The sequence below is a fragment of the Zootoca vivipara genome, chromosome 5 (genome assembly GCF_965207765.1).
Source record: "Zootoca vivipara chromosome 5, rZooViv2.hap1.1, whole genome shotgun sequence".
Lineage (NCBI taxonomy): Eukaryota > Metazoa > Chordata > Lepidosauria > Squamata > Lacertidae > Zootoca > Zootoca vivipara.
The window spans coordinates 34,965,375-34,989,652 of NC_142588.1; the positions used below are offsets into that span (position 1 = coordinate 34,965,375).

The following is a 24,278-nucleotide window of genomic DNA, read 5'->3' on the forward strand; positions in this document are numbered from 1 at the left end:
TCTAGCACAGAAGTGAACAATAGTTGAGATGTTTTTGCTTCCATTCTAGATTAACCACAGTTTGCTATGTCATCTGAACTGTGGATAATCTTAATGATGGCTAAACCAGCAAACTGTTGGACTAAATTTAGTTAAGATTAACAATATTTTAGGGCAGAGGTCGCCAGCCTTTTTGAACTAGTAGGAACATTTCTAGTTTGAGAGCGTGCTGAGGCTGTCAATCACAAATTGACTGCCGTGGAGAGGGTGTGGCATGACATAAAATGGCTGTAATGGAGATTGTGGCATACATAACACAGAATTAGAGAGAGAACCACTCTTGACATCCTAGGCAGCTATATCCCCATGTTCCTGACTGTGCAGATCTCTCTCTCTCTCCCTCCCCCATCCAACCCACTGTTGCTATCTAGTAACAACTAGGAGCATTCCTCAGTACCAGGAAAAATATAAGATTTAGCTACACCACTCTCAAAACAACATTTTAAAGCAATACAAAAAACCCCAAAGAAAAAACAATACAAATGCTTTCAATGATTTTGAATCCTGAGTGATATTTAGGATATGACACCATCTATTAGAGTCAAAGCAATTTTAAAAATCTGTTGTTCTTCTCTCAAATACCATATTGTTCTTATCAACACAGAATTCTATTTGCTGTTTTTATATGTTAGAGAGATCTTCTCTAAATTTTACAGGTCTGCATGCATTGTGACTTTCTTTATGTGAAATTAGCAGATAGAAGTTTCAACATTTTTGTACAATCTGCAGTTTCACTTCCTCGCTATTTACACTTCTATCTTTACACTGTCATTTACTTCTGTTGAGGAAACCTTTCATTTAATCATCTGCTTTATTTTGTATCCATTTAAAATATGCCCTAAGCCCTCAGGATATTGGCAAAGATATGAATGCACCTGCTCTGCTATTGCTATCTTATTGCACATTGATGCTTACTGTGGTTCCAGCACATTTCCATAACTGGTGTTTGAAGCTGAGCACACATGACATAAACCACAATCCATAGGTATCCTCTAACTTCTTGATTAAATACTCCGTCTGAGGTGCTTTCCTCACACCAGTTTCCATCTGATTTGAGAGCATCTGAGAACAGAAGTGGCAGTAAAGATAAGTTGTAAACATTTCAGGCAACTGTTGCACATGTGCAGATGAAAGCACATGTACAGATGACACCTTCAGCGAACTGGAGTTTGGCACGGGTAATACAAAGCAAGCAATGGGCATTGGATGAAGACAAACCGGACCCTACTCTGGTCTGCACAGCAGCATAAGAAAGCAAGTTGAAATGCTGTGGGAGGAAGCAACCTCGTATTCACACCATACATTTCAAGCACATGGCTTCCCCCCAAATAATCCTGGGGAAGTTTTCAAGGGTGCTGGGATTGTAACTCTGTGAGGGATAAGCTACTGTTCCCAGAATTCAGTGGGGAAAGCCATGCGGTTCGAATATACGGAGTGAATGTTGCACATTGGAATGTGGATCACCTTTAACCACATACTGTTGACACCGTTAAGATGTTCTCTTGGCTTTGTTGAGGCATGATGCCATTGGTCCACAATCTGCTGCATACATATATGAATTCATATGTCTTCATAAAATTGCTTTCCATTTGTGTGGTACAGAAATTAGGCCAATTTGCCTCTAATTCCAGTTCTTTCATTAAGTGAGATAACATCATAATGATGCTGTTTTGTATTATGTTCAATTTTGCGACTTCAAAAACTGGAATTTAGATAGCTTGATGATTTTGTGACCATTATTACTATCCCCCTGCCTTGCAGAAGGTATCTTAATTCACTTGGTTTCCTTTGCCATTATATGGATTCTTAAACCCATTCCAGCTCTTCAAGCTTCCTTTTACTTTCTGATGCAATGCATGCCCACTTGTAAACTGATTTCCTGTCTTGCCCACTGGATTACCATACATATTCCATAACTGAGCTATAGCATGGTGTTATCAGTCTATTTTTCAACTTCCATCAATTGTTACATACAAAGGATTGCACACTAAAGACTACTATTGTCATTAGGGTACTAGGAAGTGAGAGAAATCAAGTTGGTAGGTTGATAAATTGCATCAGACCAACATTCTTTAATGAAAATGAATACATTATTTCCAGCTTCATGGGACTTTGTCTGAAATATTGCTCTTTTTATACCTAAAAAAAAGTTGACTTAATTAAAAATACCACTCCATCTGCACTGTCTCTTGTGAGTGTTTTGTTTTAGGTTCTGCTTTGTTCACTTGCATTTTTTCTAAACAGGATTTGGATTATCAGAAAAGAAAATAATAATTCTGATGAACAATACAATGCATGTCAATGAGAAGATGATAGACATTCTGTAAAATAATTAATTCTATATGGTAGTGGAAAAATACAGTAGCTTTCCTAATGATGAAGTTATAGCATCCAGAAGATATCCAATTAAAGTGGTTTAATTGGCCCTTTCAGCTTTTTGCTCATCATGTTTGCTCCAAACATGGAATAAAACATACAGAAGGTGGCACAAGCGTATACTCCTACTTTTGAATGTCATTTATGAATAAATAATACATTTTTAAACAGCAACATAGGACCAAAAATTGGGGAGGACAGTTATTCTGGATTAATTTATGCAGAATAAATGTATCTTTTGTGTGTAGCATTACAAATAAACTTTTCAGAAGAGGACAAAGCACACAGCTTAAAAAGAAAAAAAGATTTTAAAAGAATATGGAGAGTGGCAGACATACGTAAGTTGACTCAAAGAGGTGCTGAATTAGTTCTGTTGCCCAGTAGTGTGTTGGATTTGTGTTTCCTGAGAAGTCTCCCACATATTTGCATGGCAAAGGACATTTGAAACTAGGAGGGTGGAAAAATCAGCTTGTGGTGTATAGCAGAGGCAATTGCTACATAGGTAAGAGTAAACAATCCTGCTTTGTAGCCCACAAATCTTTAGGGTAGCGTAAAGTAGCTCTTTTGATCCTAGGCCATGGAATATTGGAGAAGATAAAATAGGGCAAAAAGCACAGAGTGAAAAACATCCTGGAAATAACAGATATTTGGGGGTTCAGATGTTGAGCTCTTTCCCCTCCCGTCCAACTCCATGGCTCATTCTGAAGTAATATAGAAGCTTGAGTCAGAGCTGCTTCAGATAGGATTCTTACATAAGTAGCACTTCCATATAGAAAAAGCATGCTCCTATATCACAGCAAGCACTTTTAGGGCCCCTCCAGACAAAAATCATTTTCCCGATTTGCAAGAAAGGGGATAGGATGATCCACAAAACTATTAGCCGACTAGCTTGTTAGACATCTTCTCAAAGCTGATCAAACTGGTTGAAAAGTAATAACATTATTCATGAAGAACAAGTGGGTTTCAGAAGAGGACGCAGTATTGTTGATCAATGTTTTATTCTGAACCATATTATAAGAAAATATAGTAAGAGTAAGAGCATTACGAATATAGTAAGAGCATTACGAATAATCTTTATATAACCTTAACTTATCTTTTTTTCTGCATTCAACTCTGTTAATCAAAATAGACTGCAGGATAAATTTCAAATTGCCAACATTGACTGCAAACGTCCGCTATTGATTCAAGAACTATACAGCACCACAGAAATGAGGGTCAGAGTAGGTTTAAACGGTGATGTGACTGATGCCTTTAAAATGTCATGAGGAGTGATGCAAAGTTGCATTCTGGCTCTCATTCTTTTTAACTTTTATATTAGTGATTTGGTGCCATATTTACCCAAGCAAACTCCCCCTCTCCAGTAGTTAGGAACACAAAGATCTCAATCTTGGTGTATGCAGGTGATTTAATGCTCTTCTCCTTTTCCTGACTGGGCCTCAGCACATACTGTAGACAGGAAGACCTATCTACAAATTACTCCAAGACCAAGATTATGATATTTGACAGACACATTCCTAGGTATAGATTGTGCTTGGATTAGCAGGCTATAGAATCAACTTGCTCATTTAGATACCTGGGTGTACTCTTTAATGAAACCTTCTCTTGGAAGTGTTATATGGAGGCAGTAAAAGTAAAGGCATAGAAAACCATAGGGTCATTGAAGTTCTACTACAATAGGGGGGGGGCAGCTAATTGAACCAGCCCTAAAGATATTTGGTAGCCAGAGGCATACCTAGGGTTTCTTGTATCCTTGCTAGGAGTGGTATTGGCACCCCCTGAAAAACAAACAAACCCCACTTTACTGCAATCACCTCTTGCCGACCTTGCTTCCCGTCCAGCCTATTTATGTTCCAAAGAATTCTCATCCCCTTCCTATAAGATCACCTATTCTGTTGAATGAGTGACCAAGAATTTTCCATCTTACAGCCAATCAAAAGTGCAATTTTTTACTCAGTATACAAAAAAACCCCTTGCTTTCCAGACCAGTCTCATGTAACAACCAGCTGCTAGTCAGCAATGGATACTTTGTATTTTAAACTTAGCTCTTCACAAAACTATGGACACATAGCGAATACAGTATGTAAAACAAACCCAGTAAAACATGATCTCTCCACAGTCACAAATGCTTTATTTCATGATTTATGAAAAGTGCATCTTGCTTCCCAGATGTATTTATATACATTGTATATACTATCAACATTTTATATATTTATTAGCCATATTGAATGTTTAGTAATCTAAACAGAAAGGTAGGATATCGTATTTTCAAACAAATAAGCCAAAAAAAAAAGAAAGAAAAAGATTTAATATGCAAGTAGGTTCTTGGATGAGAGTTTGTTTTGAAAGTTTGTTCATTGAAAATAGTCATATTTTTCACAAAGTAATGAATCTTTAGCAAATGTCTAAAGGTTTTATAGTCCATTGAAAAGTGGCATTTTTTCTCTGACTGTTGAAACAGTATTTGCTTTTGGAAGTTCAAATACAGAACGGGGGGGCGGGGAAGACAATAGCAGAGTTGAGTCTGATGGAAAAATTCAACTCTGAATAATGCAGTTTGAAGATCTGTTTATTGCACTCCCTTCCTGGGAATGTAAGGATGACATTTATTGAATGTTACATTTGTTTTAGTTCTGCGTCTAAGGTCTTCCATAGAACACAGGAAGCCAATCTATTTTCTTTATACCGCATGTTGCCATTTAAACCACCCCTTTATGCTCCAAATATTTTTCCTGCTAGCTTCCTTCTTTGCATTTGACTCTGGTCTTAAAATCCAAATATGCATAGCTGTCAACTTTCCCCATTTCTCGCGAGGAAGCCTATTCAGCATAAGGGAATTTCCCTTTAAAAAAGGGAGAACTTGACAGCTATGAATATGGCTGCTCATATGTTGAATAATGCTGTGCTGGATTTGCTTCAGCAAGGCTGCAAAAATGTTGAATTTGGACGCAATCCCTTGGTTTGTAAAGCTTACCCTCCTGTTGCAGTAACGGCTAAACAAAGAATTACCTTCCATATACAGTACCAACCAAAGGCGCACCCCTGTGTTGTCTGTCACAAAGAAAGCTTCAGCACTGGCTTCACCCCCATTTTTAGGTCCTCCGGATAACGTTCACCTAGGTTTTAAACAAATGCGATTCATGCTACCTATTCATGCTTCTATGTGCCCACTCAGCAGTTCTCTTCCCCATCTGCTTTGTTTTGTAGCTAAGCTGGGTTCATATAAGCTGCTTCGAGGAGGCCATTTCCCCTTCCCTTTGCATTTCGCGATTGTGCAAAGAGCAACGCCATTGTCGTCTTCATGCAAGAGAAGGGGAAACAGGCCGCGTTTTCCTTCTTCTTTTGAGCACGAAAGGACTACTATCTGCAACTGAAAGATGAGCACTGGAAGGAGGGCAAATACATTGCTAATATCAGGAGGCGGCTTCCTGACAATGGCCGCGTGCGGCTGATGGATGAGCAAAGGGGGAAGAAGTGGGTGATGTCGTCGTCATCCCTTGGCTGAGGAAGAGGACATGATGGCGCCCTGTTTTGCTTCACGGGACGGGCTTTGCTTGTGTGTATGTATGTGCTTGTGTGGCACCAGGCCGTTTCGTTGGTCACCCGTGAGGGGGGAATATGGGTGCCTCTTTGTTGGATCTGGTAGTGTGTATTGGTGTTACTGATCCACCCCCACAGCCTTCCTTTCTCTCTCTCTCTCCCACACACACACACAAATAACAGGCGGGGAGGAGGAAGAGGAGGGACTCGGTCGTGTTGCCGCTGCTGCCTTCATTACTTTGACAGAAAAACTCCCCGGCCGCCGGCAGTTGCCGCGTCGCCGCTGAGGCAGCTTTCATAGTACGTGAAAGCGCCGGGGGGGGGGGGGGGGAGGCGCGCAGGTCGTGGCGGCAAAGAGGGGGTCGTCGGCAGCCCCCCTGAGGCGTCTCCTTGCGCCCCCCAAACTTCCCTGGGCCTCCGTCCTTCCGCCCCCTTTCCTGTGCGGCGACATATCCCTCCGCCACAGTCACCCCGCCTTCCATTGCTGAGCTCGTCAAACTGCCGGAGTCCCCGGATGGAAAACTATAATGGCCGCCAATTGTGACTCGTCGGACTATGGAGACGGGCGAGGTAATTTAGGCGGCCGGCGCTCGTGCCCAGCGTAGGGGGGAAGGTCGCGGGGCTCTGGGCGCCCAGCTAGGTAACGGGGAGGCGGGATCCCCCACACCCCATACGGGCGGCGGGAGGGGGCAGCTTCTTCAGCGGGACGGGCGAATCCCGGTAGTTGGGCAGGAACCCGCCCTCTTGTTGGGCCGAGGTATCAAATAGTCCCGCGGCCGCGGCTTGGGTTTTTTTTTGGGGGGGGAGAGAGAAGTGCACATCATTCAAGGGGCGCAGGGGGGGGCTATTGAGGGGCCACGCGCCGTTGGCCGCGCGGCCGCTCGCGCCCCTGTGGGCGAAAACTCGACCAACACAGCGCGCGTGTATCCCTCCGCCTTGCCAGGATGAGAGTTGCTGTTCGGCAGCGCCCCGTCTCCTCCTCGCGGCTCCAGGGACCCCTTTTCTAGGACGGGGGCGCGAGCAGCTTGATCCCCTCCATCCCCGGTCTCCCGCAACACAGCTCCATGGGGGCCAAAATAGCGAGGTTGGTGCCCCTGAGCGACACTTGAGGGGCCTGGCAGCGCTTCTCCCAATGGCGCCCAAAAGTTCTAGAGGCGCCCAGGAAACTCAACTCAACCCGAAAGGGCTTTTTTGTGTGTGTCCAAGCAGACGGATGAGTTGGGTGGTCTTTTGTTTTCTCTCCAGTTTATGGACTCCTCCAGCACCTTAAGGGTCTTGAGACCTAAAGACAGCAAGTTGGCAGGCTAGACTCCATGGTTTCAAAACTCAACAAGGGTTATCCTACGTTTGACTTGGGGCAAAGGCCCTTCACCCTTTTCAAGTGCAGATGCTGAGCATTGCCCTATCTGGACTGTGTTGAAAGGATTAACTTGGAACTGGCTAGGAAGCACTTCCTGCAGAATGAGAGAGAGAGAGAGGTTGCTTTGTTGTTGACTGCCATCTTGTTTTGCTTGGGTGTAGCCTTGCACCAAAAAAAGACTTGCCACAACCATATTTTCTGAGCTGATTTTGGTTGCTGATATTTATGATAGTTACTGTAGGACTGAAGTTAAGTAGCATGTGTTGGTGCAGCTTGAAAGAATTTATTTGGAAAGGAAAACCAACAAAGCCAATTGTTCATGAAAATTCCTTAAGATAGTGCAAAGATTATTCTATAACCATGGAAAAGTGCTAATCATTTTTGTTCTCACTGCCGTCTTACTAAATTACAGTGAGTGATATATTGCTGCATAATAATATAGTGGGGTGTACTTATGTGGATAATTTGTAAGATGGACCTGTATTACAACTTAAGTTGAGAAAATTCTAAATCTGCCAGTCCAGTCTTGCTCACATATACTTGAGACATGAAAACGCAAAGGCTTGGTTCTGAAATAAGAAAGATACTACCAGAAGTTACAGTGTTACAAGTAGACAAGTATACAGTGTTACAGTATACAAACTATGGAGATAATTTGGCTTTGCTATTCCTTCAACTCTTGCAAAATATGGGATATTTTGTATAGGGAATTGATAAGTAGACTTAAACATCTTTTTTTAAAAAAAGGTGACTACAGTGGTACCTCAGGTTACAGACGCTTCAGGTTACAGACTCCACTAACCCAGAAATAGTACCTCGGGTTAAGAACTTTGCTTCAGGATGAGAACAGAAATCATGTGGCAGCAGCGGGATGCCCCATTAGCTAAAGTGGTACCTCAGGTTAAAAACAGTTTCAGGTTAAGAACGGACCTCCAGAACAAATTAAGTTCTTAACCCGAGGTACCACTGTACTTTGCATGTAGGTTACAATGCTGAACCAAGAATGATAGTCTGTAAGATTGATGTATTGGGTTTGTTTTTTGCCATTAAAATGATGTATGTTTTGGTAACTAGATTTTAGGCTTCAGCCTGTATAAGGAGATACTAAAATTGTTATAAAATTGAGGTTTGGTTTTTTTTAAAAAAAGGTATATCTGCTTTTAATCCTTGGGCAGAGTGATTTAGCCTGTTAAGTTCCTTCTCTAGTCCCCATGGCACACACCTCTGCATGGCACACACCTCTTTCTCTGTGAAAGATTTCATGCTTCTGATTGTGTACTCTGGTTTCCAAGTCACTGCTGTCTAGAAAATCCTAAATCTAAACTGTTTTTATTATTATTATTACTACTTGTAAGTAATCTAATCTGGGGAAGCGGGAAGTGAGCAGAGCAATCCTACTGGGTGGCAAAGATCTCAGGCAGAGTGACTTCCATTTTCAAAGCCTTGCTGGCTTTGGCGGAAGGTGAGGAAGGGGTGACCATTTTTTCTGTTATGGTTGCTTTCCATTGCAGGGAATTAGGTATACCAGCTCTTAGGCTACTGTAGTTTCTGGAGTCATGTGGGTGAATGAAGAAGTGTAGGATCCTGCAGATCAGGGTGGATAAAAATCAATGATTTTTTTTAAAAAAATCAAAAAAAATCGGATTTTTTTTATTTAAATCAGATTTTTTTGATTTAAATCGATTTTTTTGATTTAAATCTGATTTTTTTTAAAATAAAATGCTTTTTGAGGAAAATATATTACCATCCAAAGGTTATTCCATCATGAAATAAAGATTAGTTTTTTAATTATGTAGAATAAGTTGTATATGTTTATTTTGGGGGGTAAATAAATGCCATTAATCCATTCACAATGTGAATTAATCCATTCTTCCAGAGGTTTTTGTAAGATTATTGGGCAGATTCTCTGCCTACAAGATATTATCACAGATGCTTGGTTTACTTTTGCAGTTCTCAAAACTGAATTTGACTCAACAGAGATCACATGCCTCTTCTTCACAGCAAAAATGTTATAACATGAACAGAGTTGAGAAAAAGACCTTAATCCTATTGTTCTACAAACCTATGAATACAGAAACAACCCCTTCAGTGCTAAGTTTCAAGAAGTTCAGTGAATAGAATAGAAACAATATTTTTCTGATTGTTTGGAGTGGACAGTATTTAAGTTTTTCATGTGATTTAAATCGACTATGATTTAAATCAAGCCTTACTGACTAGTGATTTAAATCGTGATTTAAATCATGATTTAAATCAGTTTGATTTAAATCAAATCCACCCTGCTGCAGATCCTTGCCTGCCCTCAATGTATGCTAATATCCTTCTAGTTTTGGGCCCACTAGGATAGACATGGCATCAGAAAGCACTGTTGCCATCCAGGGAACCACCTGACAGTGGTCCACTTCTAGAGATACTTTATGGTGTCTGGGACTCCTTCCCGGGTACCACAGGATTGCACCCTTAGTAAACTAGTGGTGTTTGCACTATTTTAAAGCTTGCAAAATCAATAAGACTCATGTGTTTAGTGCAATCCCCTTTATGTTTACTCAAAAGTAGGAGTGCAGCCTTTGTTTTATAACATGTGAACAAATTCATTCCTGACATCTTTTAACTATTTTTGGAATATTTTGGGAAATAGTTAGATTTCCAGTTTCTGGAGATAAATATTTGCAGGTTAATTTACAAGTAAGCAATGTAAATATTAGGTATTAAGGAAGCTCGTTACATGTGCTTTAAAGTTAGCTAGCATAGCCAGGTTTCTATTCCAAAGTGTAGAAGACTTGTACAGATGTGTAAGGTTGGTGAGATTTAGGAGAATAAATTAAACTTGGCATTTGCCTAGTTTATTTGTTTAGAATTCCTGTCATAGTGGGCATTTATTTGATTTTGATTATCCTGCTAAAAATCAGGAGTCAAAAAATGCTACAGATTTGTAGTCAACAGTATCATTTTTTTAAAGGGGGTATTAGTAACTACTTAGTGCCAGCTATGTGCAGAACTACAAAAACTTGCAAAACTTCTAGATATTGAGATAAAAATTTCACCCCTTCTGGCCATATTATGAATTTACATTTAGAGTAAAATTACCTAAATTTTTGCTGTAGGTACATTAGGATCAGGCACAGTTAGATTTTAAGTGGTAGTGACTTTAAGTTGTTCCTATGTTTGTGTTTTTAAAAACATGTTCTTTATTTCAGGATTTTTTGTACATTGAATGCAGTGTCTTTTGACCCTCTGTTTTATGCCGGTCATCTCTTGGAAAAGAAAAGTATTGAACAGACTACTGAAGAATGGATTTTTAGTCTTTTTAAACAGTAAGTTTATTACTTATTTGTGGTTAAAGTTAAATTCACTGTGGGAGAGTTTTGTTTAAAATATCCTGTATTCTCACATGCTGTTGAGTGATATCTAATGTTAGTTATACTCAAAGTAGTACCAAAATCAACTTAAAATCCATTGATTGCAGTGAGTGTGCTCTTATTTTTATACCGCCCTATACCTGGAATTTATATACCACCCTATACCCAGAGGTCTCAGGACAGTTCACAGAATAGTTGGATATCACTCGTTACATTTATGTATGTGTTCAGACCTGTAAATCACAACATGCCTGGTTGCTTATGCTGGTTATTATTATTATTCATATAGCACCATCTGTGTACATGGCACTTTACAGGTTCTTACAATCTGAAACCTAACGAAGGAAAACAACAGTGGCAATGAAAGCAGTGGAAAACGGGGGAATAAGATTAAATTAAGTTTCTTCAGCTTGGTTACTATAGGGTATTATCACTAGAGCAGACATCCCTAAACTTCGACCCTCCAGATGTTTTGGACTACAATTCCCACCATCCCTGACCACTGGTCCTCTTAGCTAGGGATCATGGGAGTTTTAGGCCAAAACATCTGGAGGGCCACATTGGGGATGCCTGCATTAGAGGATTGTTCCAAAGGTGAGTTTTTAGGAGAAATTTGAATGAGGGAGGTGGTTGGACACATTCTGGGAGGTATTTGAGGCAGCAAGGGAGAAAGGGTGGAGAATGAGACTTTTAGTCAACAGAGGGTAATGGAGCTGAATAAGTAAAAGCCAAAGGAAGGGATGTGTTAAGATATAAGAGCAGAGAGATAATGGAGAGGAAGGCCGTGGAACTTGGAAGGATTTGAAGATGAGCACAAGAAATGTATTTATTTATTTGTAAGATTTCTCACCCACCCTTCATCATAAGCTTCCAGGGTGAGTTACAACAGTATAATGTGCAATTATTTAAAAAGGTTAAACTGTTACAATTATAAAACAAGTAAAACCATTCGAAATTGAGCAGAACAGTATAAATTCAGCAAAAGTGGTGGGTCCCATGAAACAGTCGAAGGCCAGGGTAAAAGAGGTTTGTCTACAGCAGGGGTCAGCAACCTTTTTCAGCCATGGGCCAGTCCACCGTCCCTCAGACCATGTGGTGGGCCGGATATATATATAAATACCCCAGAGATGCATTTTAAATAAAAGCACAGATTATATTCATGTAAAAACACCAGGTAGGCCCCACAAATAACCCAGAGATGCATTTTAAATAAAAGGACACATTCTACTCATGTAAAAACACACTGATTCCTGGACTGTCCGCGGGCTGGATTGAGAAGGCGATTGGGCCACATCTGGCCCCCGGGCCTTAGGTTGCCTACCTCTGGTCTACAGCATACAGCAAAAACTGTATAGTGAAGATGCTAAATGCAGCTGTGTTGGGAGTTCCATAGTTTAGAGGCTGTCACAGAGAAAGTGATCTCTTGGGTTACTATTCTCTGCACTTCTGTGGTTGGTGGAATTACTAAGAGAACCCCCTCTGTAGAGCTTAAAAGCCCAAGAAGGTCAGTATGGATGGATACAGTTTTTAAGATACTTGGGAGTTGAGTCAGGCAGGATCTGGAAGGGGAGAGGAAGCCAGTATAGGGATTTAGGAAGGGGCATCACATGGTCAGTTTGCCAGGGGAGGTGACATTGTCAGCATAATGTTAGATGGAGATGAGTGGGTGAAGGATGGGACAGTGGAAGACCTGAGATGGCAGTAGCTAAAGAAAGAAATTACCAGGGCAGGGGCCAGAGTTTTGCTGAGGAAGCAGAGAGGAAGGGCTATATTTTGTGACATTGTAATAGATTGCATGATCTGGTGATGGACTGGATATAGGGGTATCCATTAGGTGTTGCACAATGGCAAGGACATGGCATTTGAACCAAGTACAAAATTACCTAATGCTGTTTCCATTTGAGAATTTCAAACATTGCTACTATGCTTTGAGCTAGAAAAGGAGAACATCAACCAGTGTTGGAACCCTTGGACTTCATTGTTTTAATTTGGTGAACAACATTATAGATGACATAACGGCATATAGGAAGACAAAGACCTCTCTAGCTCTTTTTAGGTGTTAGAATTTTCAAATCCTGGAAGGGATTTCTGGCTCAATGTGGGAGGAAGGCCGGTGCATGCAATAATGTTGCTAACAGTGTCGTCTTGCATGGCCCTCTCTTTCCTACTTTAACCCCAGTTCCTTGTTTAGGCATAATGCCTGCACAGCACTTCTGCTTAATGAATATCTCTCTCTCTCTCTCTCCCTCCCTCCCTCCCTCCCTCCCTCCCTCCCTCCCTCCCTCCCCCCCCCCCCCCCGGACAAGAGGATTTTCCTCAGCAAAACATCTACTAAGGGGAAAGACCTGTGTTAGAAATGTTTAGGTCTGATACCACCGAGGCACATATTTTCAAATTTCTGTCTTTTACTCCTGGTGTATACACATTATTCCTGTGTTTCAGAACATGTAGTAAGGGGTATTTTGTTTGCTGTATTGCAGAGTGAAGCATCTTTTAAAATCTACTTAATTGAGATTTCTGGTAAGTTGCCTGCTTGAAATCCTAGTTGACATTTAAGGTTATTTTCATTTCATGTTGTTATGGTACAGTCTGTGCATGTTGGTAATTGAGTCTCCTGTTTGTGTATTTTGTTTTTTATAAAATGGTTGGCAGCCTCTGTGTTGAGCAGTCCATCATGTCCAAATGTGTAGAATATGGGGCGATCATAGGAAACTGGGTGAAGATTGACTTACTGATCATCTTGGAGGTGGAAGGCCAGGAACATAACTAGGTAGGGTTTGACTGTCTTCTACTGACTTGGGAGAAAAGCTGTGGCTGAAACAATGGCACACTGCTTCTGGCACCACATTAACTCATGTAGGAATTAACCAATGAGAATAACTTGTATGTGGGAGGAGCAAAGTAATCTGAGTATCTAAGAAGAGACCCCAATACCCAAAAGGTTTTGAGTGTCACTGTGAAGATTTCAATTCTTAATCCACATCAAGGGGATTATGGGTTTAATGGGGGGGGGGAATGTGACATATCTGTGGTGACAAAAAAACCAATTTTGATCAAAAGCTTTGTGCCTTTTTCGTTTTAATGACTATGTTAGCACACAGGTGTCAGTCAGTATGCTGCTTTTAGTATGTGAAACTCTATGGGTATCTTTTCCCCTTTTAACCTTTAAAATTAACTTTGTACTTTCAATTTCAGATTTACTAAACTGAGGATATCCTGGAACTCTGAGTACTTCTGCACAAGAGTCTCTTAAATAACGAAGAGTACAAAAATAGTAAATTACAGAGTACTTTAGGAAAAATGCCATCTGAACAAGAACCATCCTTTTGCATCCAAAATACAAGTTGGTTGCATAACAATGAGTTAGATAGAACAAGTGTTCCTACATTGGATACTTCTGTTAAAGGGCATATAACTCAACCTGCAATTTCAGATATTCTCACCTATGGACTGAAAAATGTGAAAATAGAGCTGCCTAGGGTAAATATCCCAAATGAAGTGCTATGTACACATGAAATTGAAAGATACATGAAAGTATTTCAATGTAAAGAAAAGCCTGCAAGAGCCTTTTCCATGCACACGGATGTGAATGGAAGCAACTGTTCTGAGACTGATATACCACATAGTAAACCAAGACTGAATTATGAGGAGGGATCGAAAACATCTGCAAAGATACTGAAATTTAGCTGTACCAAATGCAGAAACAATGTTAAGTACAGTCCAAATGATCTACAGAAGCATTTCCAGCTGTTACATCGTGGAGAGTTGCCATCTTACCCCTGTGAAATGTGTAATTTTTCAGCTAATGACTTCCAATCATTTAATCAACACCGTCGAACACATCGTAGTACTTTAGTAAAATGTGAAATCTGTAATGATGATAATATATATACTTTGTTGGACCTAACAAAACATTTCACATCTAGGCACTGTGTAAATGGCCATTTTCAATGTGAAAGATGTAGATTTTCCACCCATGATGTTGGCACATTTGTTCAGCATATTCATCGGCACAATGAAATACAATATAAATGTGATAAATGTCACCATGCAAGTTTTTCAAAAGAAGAGTCTCAGAAACATGTTGCTTCACACACTGGCACATTTCCCTTCAGTTGTCAATATTGTAACTACATGGCATCAAGGAAAAACTATCTTTTGAAACATATTATTACATTACACAGAGACCACCTCTATGCAAAAGATAAAACGGATACAGATAACAATGAGAAGATGAAGAAAACGTCAACAGGACTAAAACTTATATTGAAAAGGTACAAAACAGGTGCATCGAGGAAGGCCCTGTGGAGACGTAAAAGAATGACTACTGGCACTTGTAGAACTGGAGAAGAGGACAGACAAGTTCTCAAAAACATGAAGGAAATTCAGCCTAAATCTGAAGAGCTAGGCCAGCCTACAAAAGAATTACACCTCAATGAAGACAACAATCTTCTAAATGAAAGGCATATCTACAGTGGGGCAAAATCCTCTCAAGCAATACCATACAGTAGAGCAGAAGATGGCTTGGGTTCTGGCGTGCTGAAAAAAGCTGTTCATGGTCCTACAGTTCTGATGGTTAAAAACAACAAAATATCTGTTCCTGCAAATTATAGTGCTAAATTTATGGGCTTCAAGGTGGTTGATGGAAAACAGCATATAGTAATAAAACTTCTACCTACAGATAAACAGAATTTGCCAACAGAAAATAAGGTTGATGGGGTAAAAGATGGTTCAACTGAATGTCTGCAGCAGACAGCTGACAACTTCAATTTAACTTCCGCTGCTGGACCTCATGAAATTAATCAGCAAATTTCTAGAAATAATTCTGTTCACTCATTAGCATCATCTCCATTGTCATTTTCTAATCAATATTCAGGAAAAATAAAGCAAGAAAGTCCAGATTATTTTAGTTTGAATACATCTCGAACAGTAGAACCTCATACTGTAATGGTAGGAAACTGTACAACTCGTCTGCCAGCAAAATCAGATTCTTCACTTCCTTGTGATTCTGTGGCCAAGGCTGGAAATATAGATCCTTCATGGATGAATTGTGTACCTCAGGACCATTCTCAGGTTTTATCCTCTGCTGGTGCACACATGCTTCATTATGACCCTATGAAAAAAACCTTTCCTACAGAATTAAAAGTACGGAATGGTGAAGTAAACAACAGTAAATACAATAATATCTACTGCCCATCAACTGATTTTTCTAATCAAGTACCACTGCCTTTCCATAATTATTCCAAAGTAGATACTTTGGATAGCTCTAAACACCATATGCCCAACAGCACCTTTTCTCTCCAAAGTAGGTCTGTAAATGAAACCACTTATCTGCAACAACAAGCAACAGTATTAAATCTAGAAAGAAGATCTTCATTGCTGTCTCTTCATGGCTTTGTAAATACAAATGATGTTCCAGTATTTTCAGCTAACCAATCCAATTATGCTACTGACAGACAGCATCCTATAGAAAATCATCATAATGACCAGCAGCATTTGAATACAATAGTAAATCAAGTGTTGGAACATGTAGCTGAAAAATCAAAACAAGAAAATGCCTCTAATTGTGTAAATACATCACTTATGCCTAAAATAACATCTGTTTTCTCACTCCAGAGTACTCAGGCATCCAACTATTTGTCACCTGAAGTAAACCAGTCATTACAAGATGTTCTAAGAGGGCAACCTGCTGCTCAGCCACTCAACTATATAAAAACTGGTTATGACAACTCATTTCCAAATAATAAAATGGATTGTAAAACATTTGCACACTTCAGAGATTCAACTGCTGCATGCAGTTTAACTAATTCTCCTGTTAAATTCAAGAGAGAGGTGAATGTGAATGGCAGTGCAACGAATGAAGGTGTGTATTTTAGGAATGAAGGACGACTCCCAGTGATGGCTCATAGAACAGAAGAAATGCATTCTACTTCCAGTACAACAGGCATTGGTGCATTGCTTAAAACTCAAACAGATTCCATTTTAGCACAGCAGTTGGAAAAACACAATATGCACTACAGTTTGAATGTCCCTAATGCTATCCGTCCAATGCTTCCAGAACAGAAGAAATCAGTGCTACTTCAGTCATCTCTCCCAAGGTTTTTTGTACCTTTGCGCCTTGCCCATCAACAAGGATTACATGCTATTTCAGGGAAGCCTTCTCCAAAAAACAGTTCAGATGTTCAGGCAACAAGAGCTACACCTTTACTTTTAAACAAAGGACCTGGAATGATCTTGACTTTTGGTAGTGGCTCAATTAGAACAATTGCAAACGCCACTGAAAATAGTTCTCAGGTTTTAGAGAAAATGGCATCTAAAGAGTGTGGTAAAGAGGCAGTAGCTACATCAGGTATGAAATTTAAAATTGACAGCTCTGGAATTGTAAGAAATTATTCTGGTGTTAGTGGGATAGCGGTTGCTTCATCCACTGGCATGTCATACAAGGAACAGCTTAACATGACAAATTCAGAGAGCAGAATTTCTTCCGTGAAAATACAGGCTGGACATCAAGGCAGTAATGTTGCTACCTTGGAGTCAATAAAACAACCAGAGGTTGGACAAGAACAACCTGTTTATGCACTTTTGCCTGATGGTAGACAAGCAGTTTTTCTTAAATGTATGTCGCCAAACAAATCCTTAGTACAGAAGCATAATGTTCTTCAAGGTACTGCTAATAGTCAAAATTGTGAACCAAAGAAACCTGGAGCAATGCAACAAAAGCTTTTTTTGAAAATTAAGACCTTTCCTCCTGGTGACAATTGTCAGCCAATTAGCAACATTAAGTCATCTTTACAGTTCAATAATATGCATTCCCTTAATAGTCCTGCACTAGATCAGAAAAGGGCAGCTTTTTCTTCTAGCGATGCCTTACTGTTTCCAGGTACATTGATGCCAGCAAATGCCTGTTTGGCAAGTGATAAATCAAAGGATCCTATTACTTCTGTAGAATCTGTACATTCCCTTAGGAATTTAAAGACACGGTCACAAAAGATTCCATCTGATTCAGCACAAACAGACAGTGCTAACAAAGGGAACACTTTTGGAACCCAGATGTCAACAGGGCCACCGACAAACAAATTTTCAAAAGCTAGACGTCATTCAAAGCAAACTGGTGCTAAAGTTTCTGATGCTACGGTTTCACAGAAGAACAGGAATTTGAAACGGAAAGTTAAAGATGACCTTCAAGAACCTCCTAGAAAGAAAATGTTGCATCGAAAATGTAAAGAGAAAAATCAAATGGATGTGAATGAATTTGAATCCTTAATTCGCGCCCCTTGTAGACCAAGATTGTCAAAAGACACTGTGAGGATTCTAAAGCTACTTCCATTTAATTCCAAACAATTAATCAAATGCCCCCGAAGAAATCAGCCAGTTGTAGTGCTAAACCATCCCGATGCAGATGTTCCAGAAGTTGTAAATGTTATGAAGACTATTGCTAAATTTAAAGGACATGTGCTAAAGGTCTCCTTGTCAAAGAGAACTATTGATGCTCTTTTGGAGCCAGCAGATTATAATGGCTTGTATATAATTACTAATGATCTCTCTCGAAGAAAACGCAAAATGCTCAAACCTGTAAGTCCTGTAAAAGAAAGGTTTGTTTTAAAATTAACGCTGAAGAAGACGAGCAAAAACAATTATCAGATTGTGAAAACTACCTCTGATAATACGCTGAAAACTAAATTTAGGTGCTGGTTTTGTGGGAGGATATTTGACAATCAGGACAATTGGGTAGGACATGGACAGCGTCATCTAATGGAAGCCACTCGAGACTGGAATTCAGTAGGGTAATTTATTGTGATAACTGAAAAAGACAAAAGAGTTCATCTGCTTGCAGATTATTTTGGATGACAGCATCAAAATGATGTTTTTAAAAGAGAAACAAATGTGTTAATACCTAAAATTATGCTGTATGATTTTAATTTAAATAGCTTCAATTGCAGTTCAAATTGCATTTTGTTACTACTTCCGTGATATATTTAGAGAATGACTTTCAGGGCTTTTGTTATGTATATATTTAAAAATCAAAGTGTGTACATATTTTTATACTTCAGTTATTTGCTATAAAATCTTGCACAGGAATTGTATTTTTTCAGCTCTGTGCATGCACTACTAAAAAATGTTTTTCAGCTACACACAGCTATTGCCGTATTTTTCCTTGCTCTTTCAAGACAACCCCAACAACCCCCCCCCATTTCTTTTCCAGGGATAAACACTGTTGTTAGCAAGTGCCTAAAAGATGTGAAGCAGTTTACTTTGTGTCAACTGTATAACCACAGGCCCTCATAGGGCCAGTTTTTCTAACAGTTTCTTTTAAACAAAGCCATATGTGAATGCTTTAAGCTATATTGCTATGCACATGACACTTGTACTATTTCTGTGCAGTTTGTCTACTTTCTTAGTGAAGTATTTTTCATATAAATCAATAAACATGTTACTGTGTTTAAGCCTGATAATGAGATCAGTTGTAAATATAATGTATTCACAATTTGTACAGTACATTGAAGAACATTCCAAGTGGATGTTTGACATCCCTATTAAATCAGTATGATTTGTGTTATACTGAATAATTTTGCCACCAGATGTATATAAAGGGCAGCCTGTGGCTGTGGTGGCTTTGGTTTTGTTAGAAATCGGATTATGGCTATTTTTCTGTTAAGTCTTTTTGTGTGGCTAGAGAGTATAACTTAGTTTTTAAAGAGTGCTCCATTCTAGATTTTCTTATCCCATACATTGATGCCTCATAAAATTCTGGAGTATTTGTCATTCTGCAATAGGAAAGAAAACCCTCTTATATTTGGTTATCTTCTGATTTGGACAAAAAACTCTGCCCATTTTGATTGTGGTCTCTTATTTGCTGAATAGATTTTTGTCTTTTTGACAGGATAGCACTGGCTGCTATGTTCTAGAAATGGTATCAGGTTTTTACTCAAGATTATCAGGCTTTTAATTGGGTTGATTCACGATCCACTATACAAACTACTGTCCTCTCATAGCCTGCAGTCAGTCTTTATTTCTCCTTGCAGGCTAGGGATTACATCTTTAAATTGTCTGGCCTGTTCAGATATTACTTGTGGGACAGAAAGGAGAGAATTCTCAATCTGGCAAAAGTTTTTGCTGATTGTGCCCTCCCCCTTTGTCATAAAATGGAAGTTGCAATAATCCATGTTGTAACATAGAACATTGCATCTTTGATTTTGGAAAAAACATGTGTTGGACATCTTCAGCGTTTAAATAAGTATGTGATAGCCTGGATCAAACAGTACTTTTTCTTCTTCCATCCCCTGCCAAAGTGAAAGGGATAAAGAGAAATACATCTGTCCCAACACCTACTAGGTTGAACTTTGTCCCTAGTAAGTCAAGTCTGAACAGGCATTGTGTGAATAATCTGTATTGATAGAAATAACCAAAATACTTAATTTTTGTGTTGCAAGGCCAGGGAGTAATTTTGAGTATTGGCAGTGTTTCAGTACCTAAGTTATATATTGGTCCTCTGAAGGGAATTGAGCAGGGAGAAAAATCAAGTGTAATGAGCAGTAACAGGTTCACATTTGTATTTTTAACTTTTTCCAGTGTTTAAACAGTTCCTACAAAGTAAAGTATCTCAGGAAAATGATGTGCTTTTAAACAAGAAATGCAATTCAGAATTACCTCTTAAAAATTCCCCTGCACATGCTTGGTGTTAATAAATTTGTTATAGAGATATATTGTTCTTTAATTGTGTTGAATAATTTTTGTAACATTCAGTAATTACCTTGCGGATAGAAATTTATACTTTTAAAAAATGGTCTTAGTTACTTGAGGTGACTTCCTCAGATACATTACAGGATGCACACTTTAAAAAAAAGGTAGCTACAATATAAGTTTACTAAAGGAGGTAGTATGGTGCATCTATTTCCATGTGTGGACATTCCAACTTTTATATTCATAATTATTTTGGGTATTTATAAAAGAAAATATTTCATAATGACACAAGCCTCACCTTGAATGTAAGAGTTTGAATGAACATGCAAGCCAGAAAGGAGATCTTGTAAGGCTGTTGCTAGACTTTTAAATATTTATATGCCATCCACAAAGGTTCAGCTACATGGCTCTAGCTGTAGAGCAGCCAGGCAGTGTATTTGTAATGTGGCTTTTGTTCTCTGCTACAGCACAACTACTTTTAATGCTACATGAGTAGGTGTTTGTAAGGTGACAGTAATTTTTTTTGCCACTAATTTTTTTTTTGTAACATTGCTATTAAATTTTAATCCTTTGTTGCAGTTAACAAGGTTGGAGAGCTTCATATTATTTATATACGTATTTGCTAAAGGTTTTGAGGAAATGGTAGATTTTATACAATTTTGAGATCTGTGTTAAATGGCATTCACTCCCAGTATTATGTACTCAAGGCAGGAAAATGGCCTTAAATTGCTGCTGCATTTGGAAGCTGAGTTTCCTGTCAGTGGGACTTGCTTCCGAGTGAATGTGTAAGATTGCTGTGTAAAAATACTTGCCCCAGCTCTGGAGCATCAGTCCTATTACTGGTTTACTATTTCTTCCCTAAGCTACTGAAGTTTGTTGTTCATCAACTGACTACGTTAATTGAATTTGAAACCCAAATGAAGTACAGTGGTATCCTGGTTTAAGTACACAATTGGTTCCGGAAGTCTGTACTTAACCTGAAGTGAACTTTCCCATTGAAAGTAATTGAAAGTGGATTAATCCGTTCCAGACAGGTCCGCAGAGTACTCAGCCTGAAGCGTACTTAACCCGAAGTATGAGTGTAATTGGTTCTGGAAGTCCGTACTTAACCTGAAGCATACTTAACCTGAAGCGAACTTTCCCATTGAAAGTAATGGAAAGTGGATTAATCCGTTCCAGACAGGTCCGCAGAGTACTCAGCCTGAAGCGTACTTAACCCGAAGTATGAGTGTAATTGGTTCTGGAAGTCCGTACTTAACCTGAAGCATACTTAACCTGAAGCGAACTTTCCCATTGAAAGTAATGGAAAGTGGATTAATCCGTTCCAGACAGGTCCGCAGAGTACTCAGCCTGAAGCGTACTTAACCCGAAGTATGAGTGTAATTGGTTCTGGAAGTCCGTACTTAACCTGAAGCATACTTAACCTGAAGCGAACTTTCCCATTGAAAGTAATGGAAAGTGGATTAATCCGTTCCAGATGGGTCCGCAGAGTACTTAAACTGAAAGTACTCAAACCGAAGTATACTTAAACCGAGGTATGACTCTATTCCTTAATGTAGCAATACTGACTGGTAAGAAAAAACATTTTCCCCCACCTTCATTTATGCAAATCACATGGTATATGACCACAAAAGTGGTTCCAAAAACATGCTTCGTTTGCTGTAAAACAATAGGCCTCCAGGTGTGCCAAATGAGGGTAAGTAAATATGTGAGGGTAGGCAGTGGGGAAGAGCATGCAAGCTGCAAATCTGTCTCCATTTCATTTGCCTTCCAATTTGTGGAAGGCAACTGTCTGCAGAGCAGCTTTTTTGCATCCATAGAGAATTTCTAAAAGAAGCAGCAGTAGTGGGTTGATGAGCAAGCTATCTCTGCCCATCTCCCTTTTGAAGTTTACTTATATGTAGAATGCCTGAAAAGTGCTTAACAGTGAATTGGTTGATTTGGAAAGAAAGAAGTTCACATGTTAACCATAATATCCTGTGTAGGTCTAGCACTACTTACTGTGATTTGGAAGAAAAATACTTCTGAAATTGGGCTTGGGTTTAATTAGGATAGTGCTGGAGGCATTGTTCAATTACCTTTATTCACCTTGAGATGAGAGCTGAAAATCATTTGGCTGTCATACAAGTGTGTAGTTTTGAGCAGAAATCCATTTCCCTTCTGAAGGAGAGTAGTTATCAGAGCTTTGACAAAAAAAATGTGACCCCAGGTCTTTGCTGTCAATTCTCATTTAGAAACACTGTATTATAGAATTTGGAGTTTTAAGAAAAATACTCAGTTTTGAAGTAACAGGAAGGCAAGCCACGTGTTCTGTGTCCAAAAAATTCTATAGTGTTAGCATAACTCATAGAAGCAAGTGGAAAATTATTTAGATAACAATCAGGGTGTAGTAAAATGCAACTGATGCAAAATATATCTGGGAGGAAAAGGAAGGTGGGGAATAAGGCCATTGATTAGAAATAAGGGGGTTGTCCTTTGGAAAATTGGAGCAAAATCTCAACTCTAGTTTCACTGACAGAAGCCAAGAAATGCACAGAGCTCTTTTTGCTAATTACAGGAAAAAGCTCCATAAGCACTATGGCTACCTTGCTGGATCCAAGCCATAATGTTTTACACTACAAAGTCACGCCTTCTATTTTGTCTTAAATTCTGTGGTGGAGGAAAATACACCCCCCTCCCCACAATAATCAGTTAATGATTAGACTTTCATTTTATACCCACGTGTCCTAAATTGTGCACAGTCTAAAATTCCAAACTTAAGTCTAACCTTGGTAACTGATCCTGCATGCCCACAATCAGTAAAATCATTAGCACAAGGAATTTGCCTGTTACCCATTTCTAAAAAAGCAGAGGTGTATGGTTATGTCCCATTTTAATAGAATTTGAGAGGTAGGTAAGTTGTACTTTAAACATGAAAGATTACAACGAAGTACACTCAGTCACAATTGCACAGAACTATGCTCGATATCAGGCTTTTTATATTCTTATTTATATGTACATTTAATAAACATGTAACAATGCTCCCAACTAGGACAGTTGAAGCCAATACAAATATTCTGCATTAATTAAATAAAACTGAATTTTTAGACCTGTCTCAGGGGAAAAAGGTCCAATTTTTAGCTTGTTCCATGATGGCTCATTTTGGCATAGACATCCTGGTTTAACAAATGTGCATTTTCCCCAAGAAGTTGCTTTAAGAACAGTTAAGATGTAGCTAGTACAGTTCTTCTGAATATATCGTATGTCAAGGAATAATTTACCTGAACTTGGAACATCTTAAAAGTACCTAAGTACTTTCAAGTACATAACAACTTAGAGGCTGGTGTGACTGTAAAATTGCCACTTCATAATTCAACCAACCAGTAGGTTATTCAAAGACTGGGTAACTATATCAAATAAAATCTCTTTCCCCTCTTACAAATTGTGTGAACTTCTCAGGCTATGGTGCTTGGTGTAAAGCTTTTGGAGAAAGCTTTGCATGCTTATTAAGATGCTCAATCTTAATTTCTCAGAAGATAAGGGCTGGAAGATTTCCCCCCGTGGATCTTCAGTGCAGTTACGATACTCTAGCAATAGATTTCAGTTTGGTTGAGTCTTTTGTGTTGTTTTGACTGTCAATGAGAACGAGAGAAGTCCGCTGATGATTCTCTATTATTTCAGCCACACTGTTGAAGTGCTGGATTGGGAAAACAAGAGTTCAAGATGGCTTATTCAACATGGATGGAAACACAAATCTTGCTGATTCAGACAAAAACTGAATAATCAAGATTTGGGTAAAATCAACAACTAAACTTTGATTGTAATACAGTAGCTCAAAACAAAATAGTTCAAAACAAAATATTTACATATAACTGCAGACTATTAGTCAATATTTTCTAGAATCTTTGTATATGAACTTACAATAGATGGTTATATTACACACACACACA

The 24,278-nt window shown here is 39.1% G+C and overlaps 2 protein-coding genes across 9 annotated transcripts in view; one reads left to right on the forward strand and one right to left on the reverse strand.

Moving 5' to 3' along the window:
* The first annotated feature begins 6,134 nt into the window (after positions 1–6,134).
* Positions 6,135–20,370, forward strand: ZNF518A (zinc finger protein 518A). 2 transcript variants are annotated; one of them, XM_035138138.3, is made up of 5 exons: positions 6,135–6,522; positions 10,507–10,623; positions 13,149–13,188; positions 13,321–13,438; positions 13,864–20,370. In XM_035138138.3, the coding sequence occupies exon 5, from the start codon at positions 13,969–13,971 to the stop codon at positions 18,454–18,456; it is 4,488 nt and encodes a 1,495-aa protein (XP_034994029.2). In that variant the 5' UTR covers positions 6,135–6,522; positions 10,507–10,623; positions 13,149–13,188; positions 13,321–13,438; positions 13,864–13,968; the 3' UTR covers positions 18,457–20,370. The 2 variants fall into 2 exon arrangements, with proteins under 2 accessions (XP_034994029.2, XP_034994030.2); XM_035138139.3 differs by lacking the exon at positions 13,321–13,438 and having other exon boundaries at positions 6,340–6,522.
* Positions 20,371–23,204: 2,834 nt separating this feature from the next.
* BLNK (B cell linker) overlaps positions 23,205–24,278 on the reverse strand; it is a 98,409-nt gene continuing 97,335 nt past the window's right edge. For all 7 annotated transcript variants that reach the window (XM_088670384.1, XM_035137409.3, XM_088670385.1 and 4 more), the window contains one exon: positions 23,205–24,025. In XM_088670384.1, the coding sequence (XP_088526510.1) occupies positions 23,906–24,025 (120 nt within the window). In that variant the 3' untranslated portion in view covers positions 23,205–23,905. The remainder of the gene's footprint in view (positions 24,026–24,278) is intronic.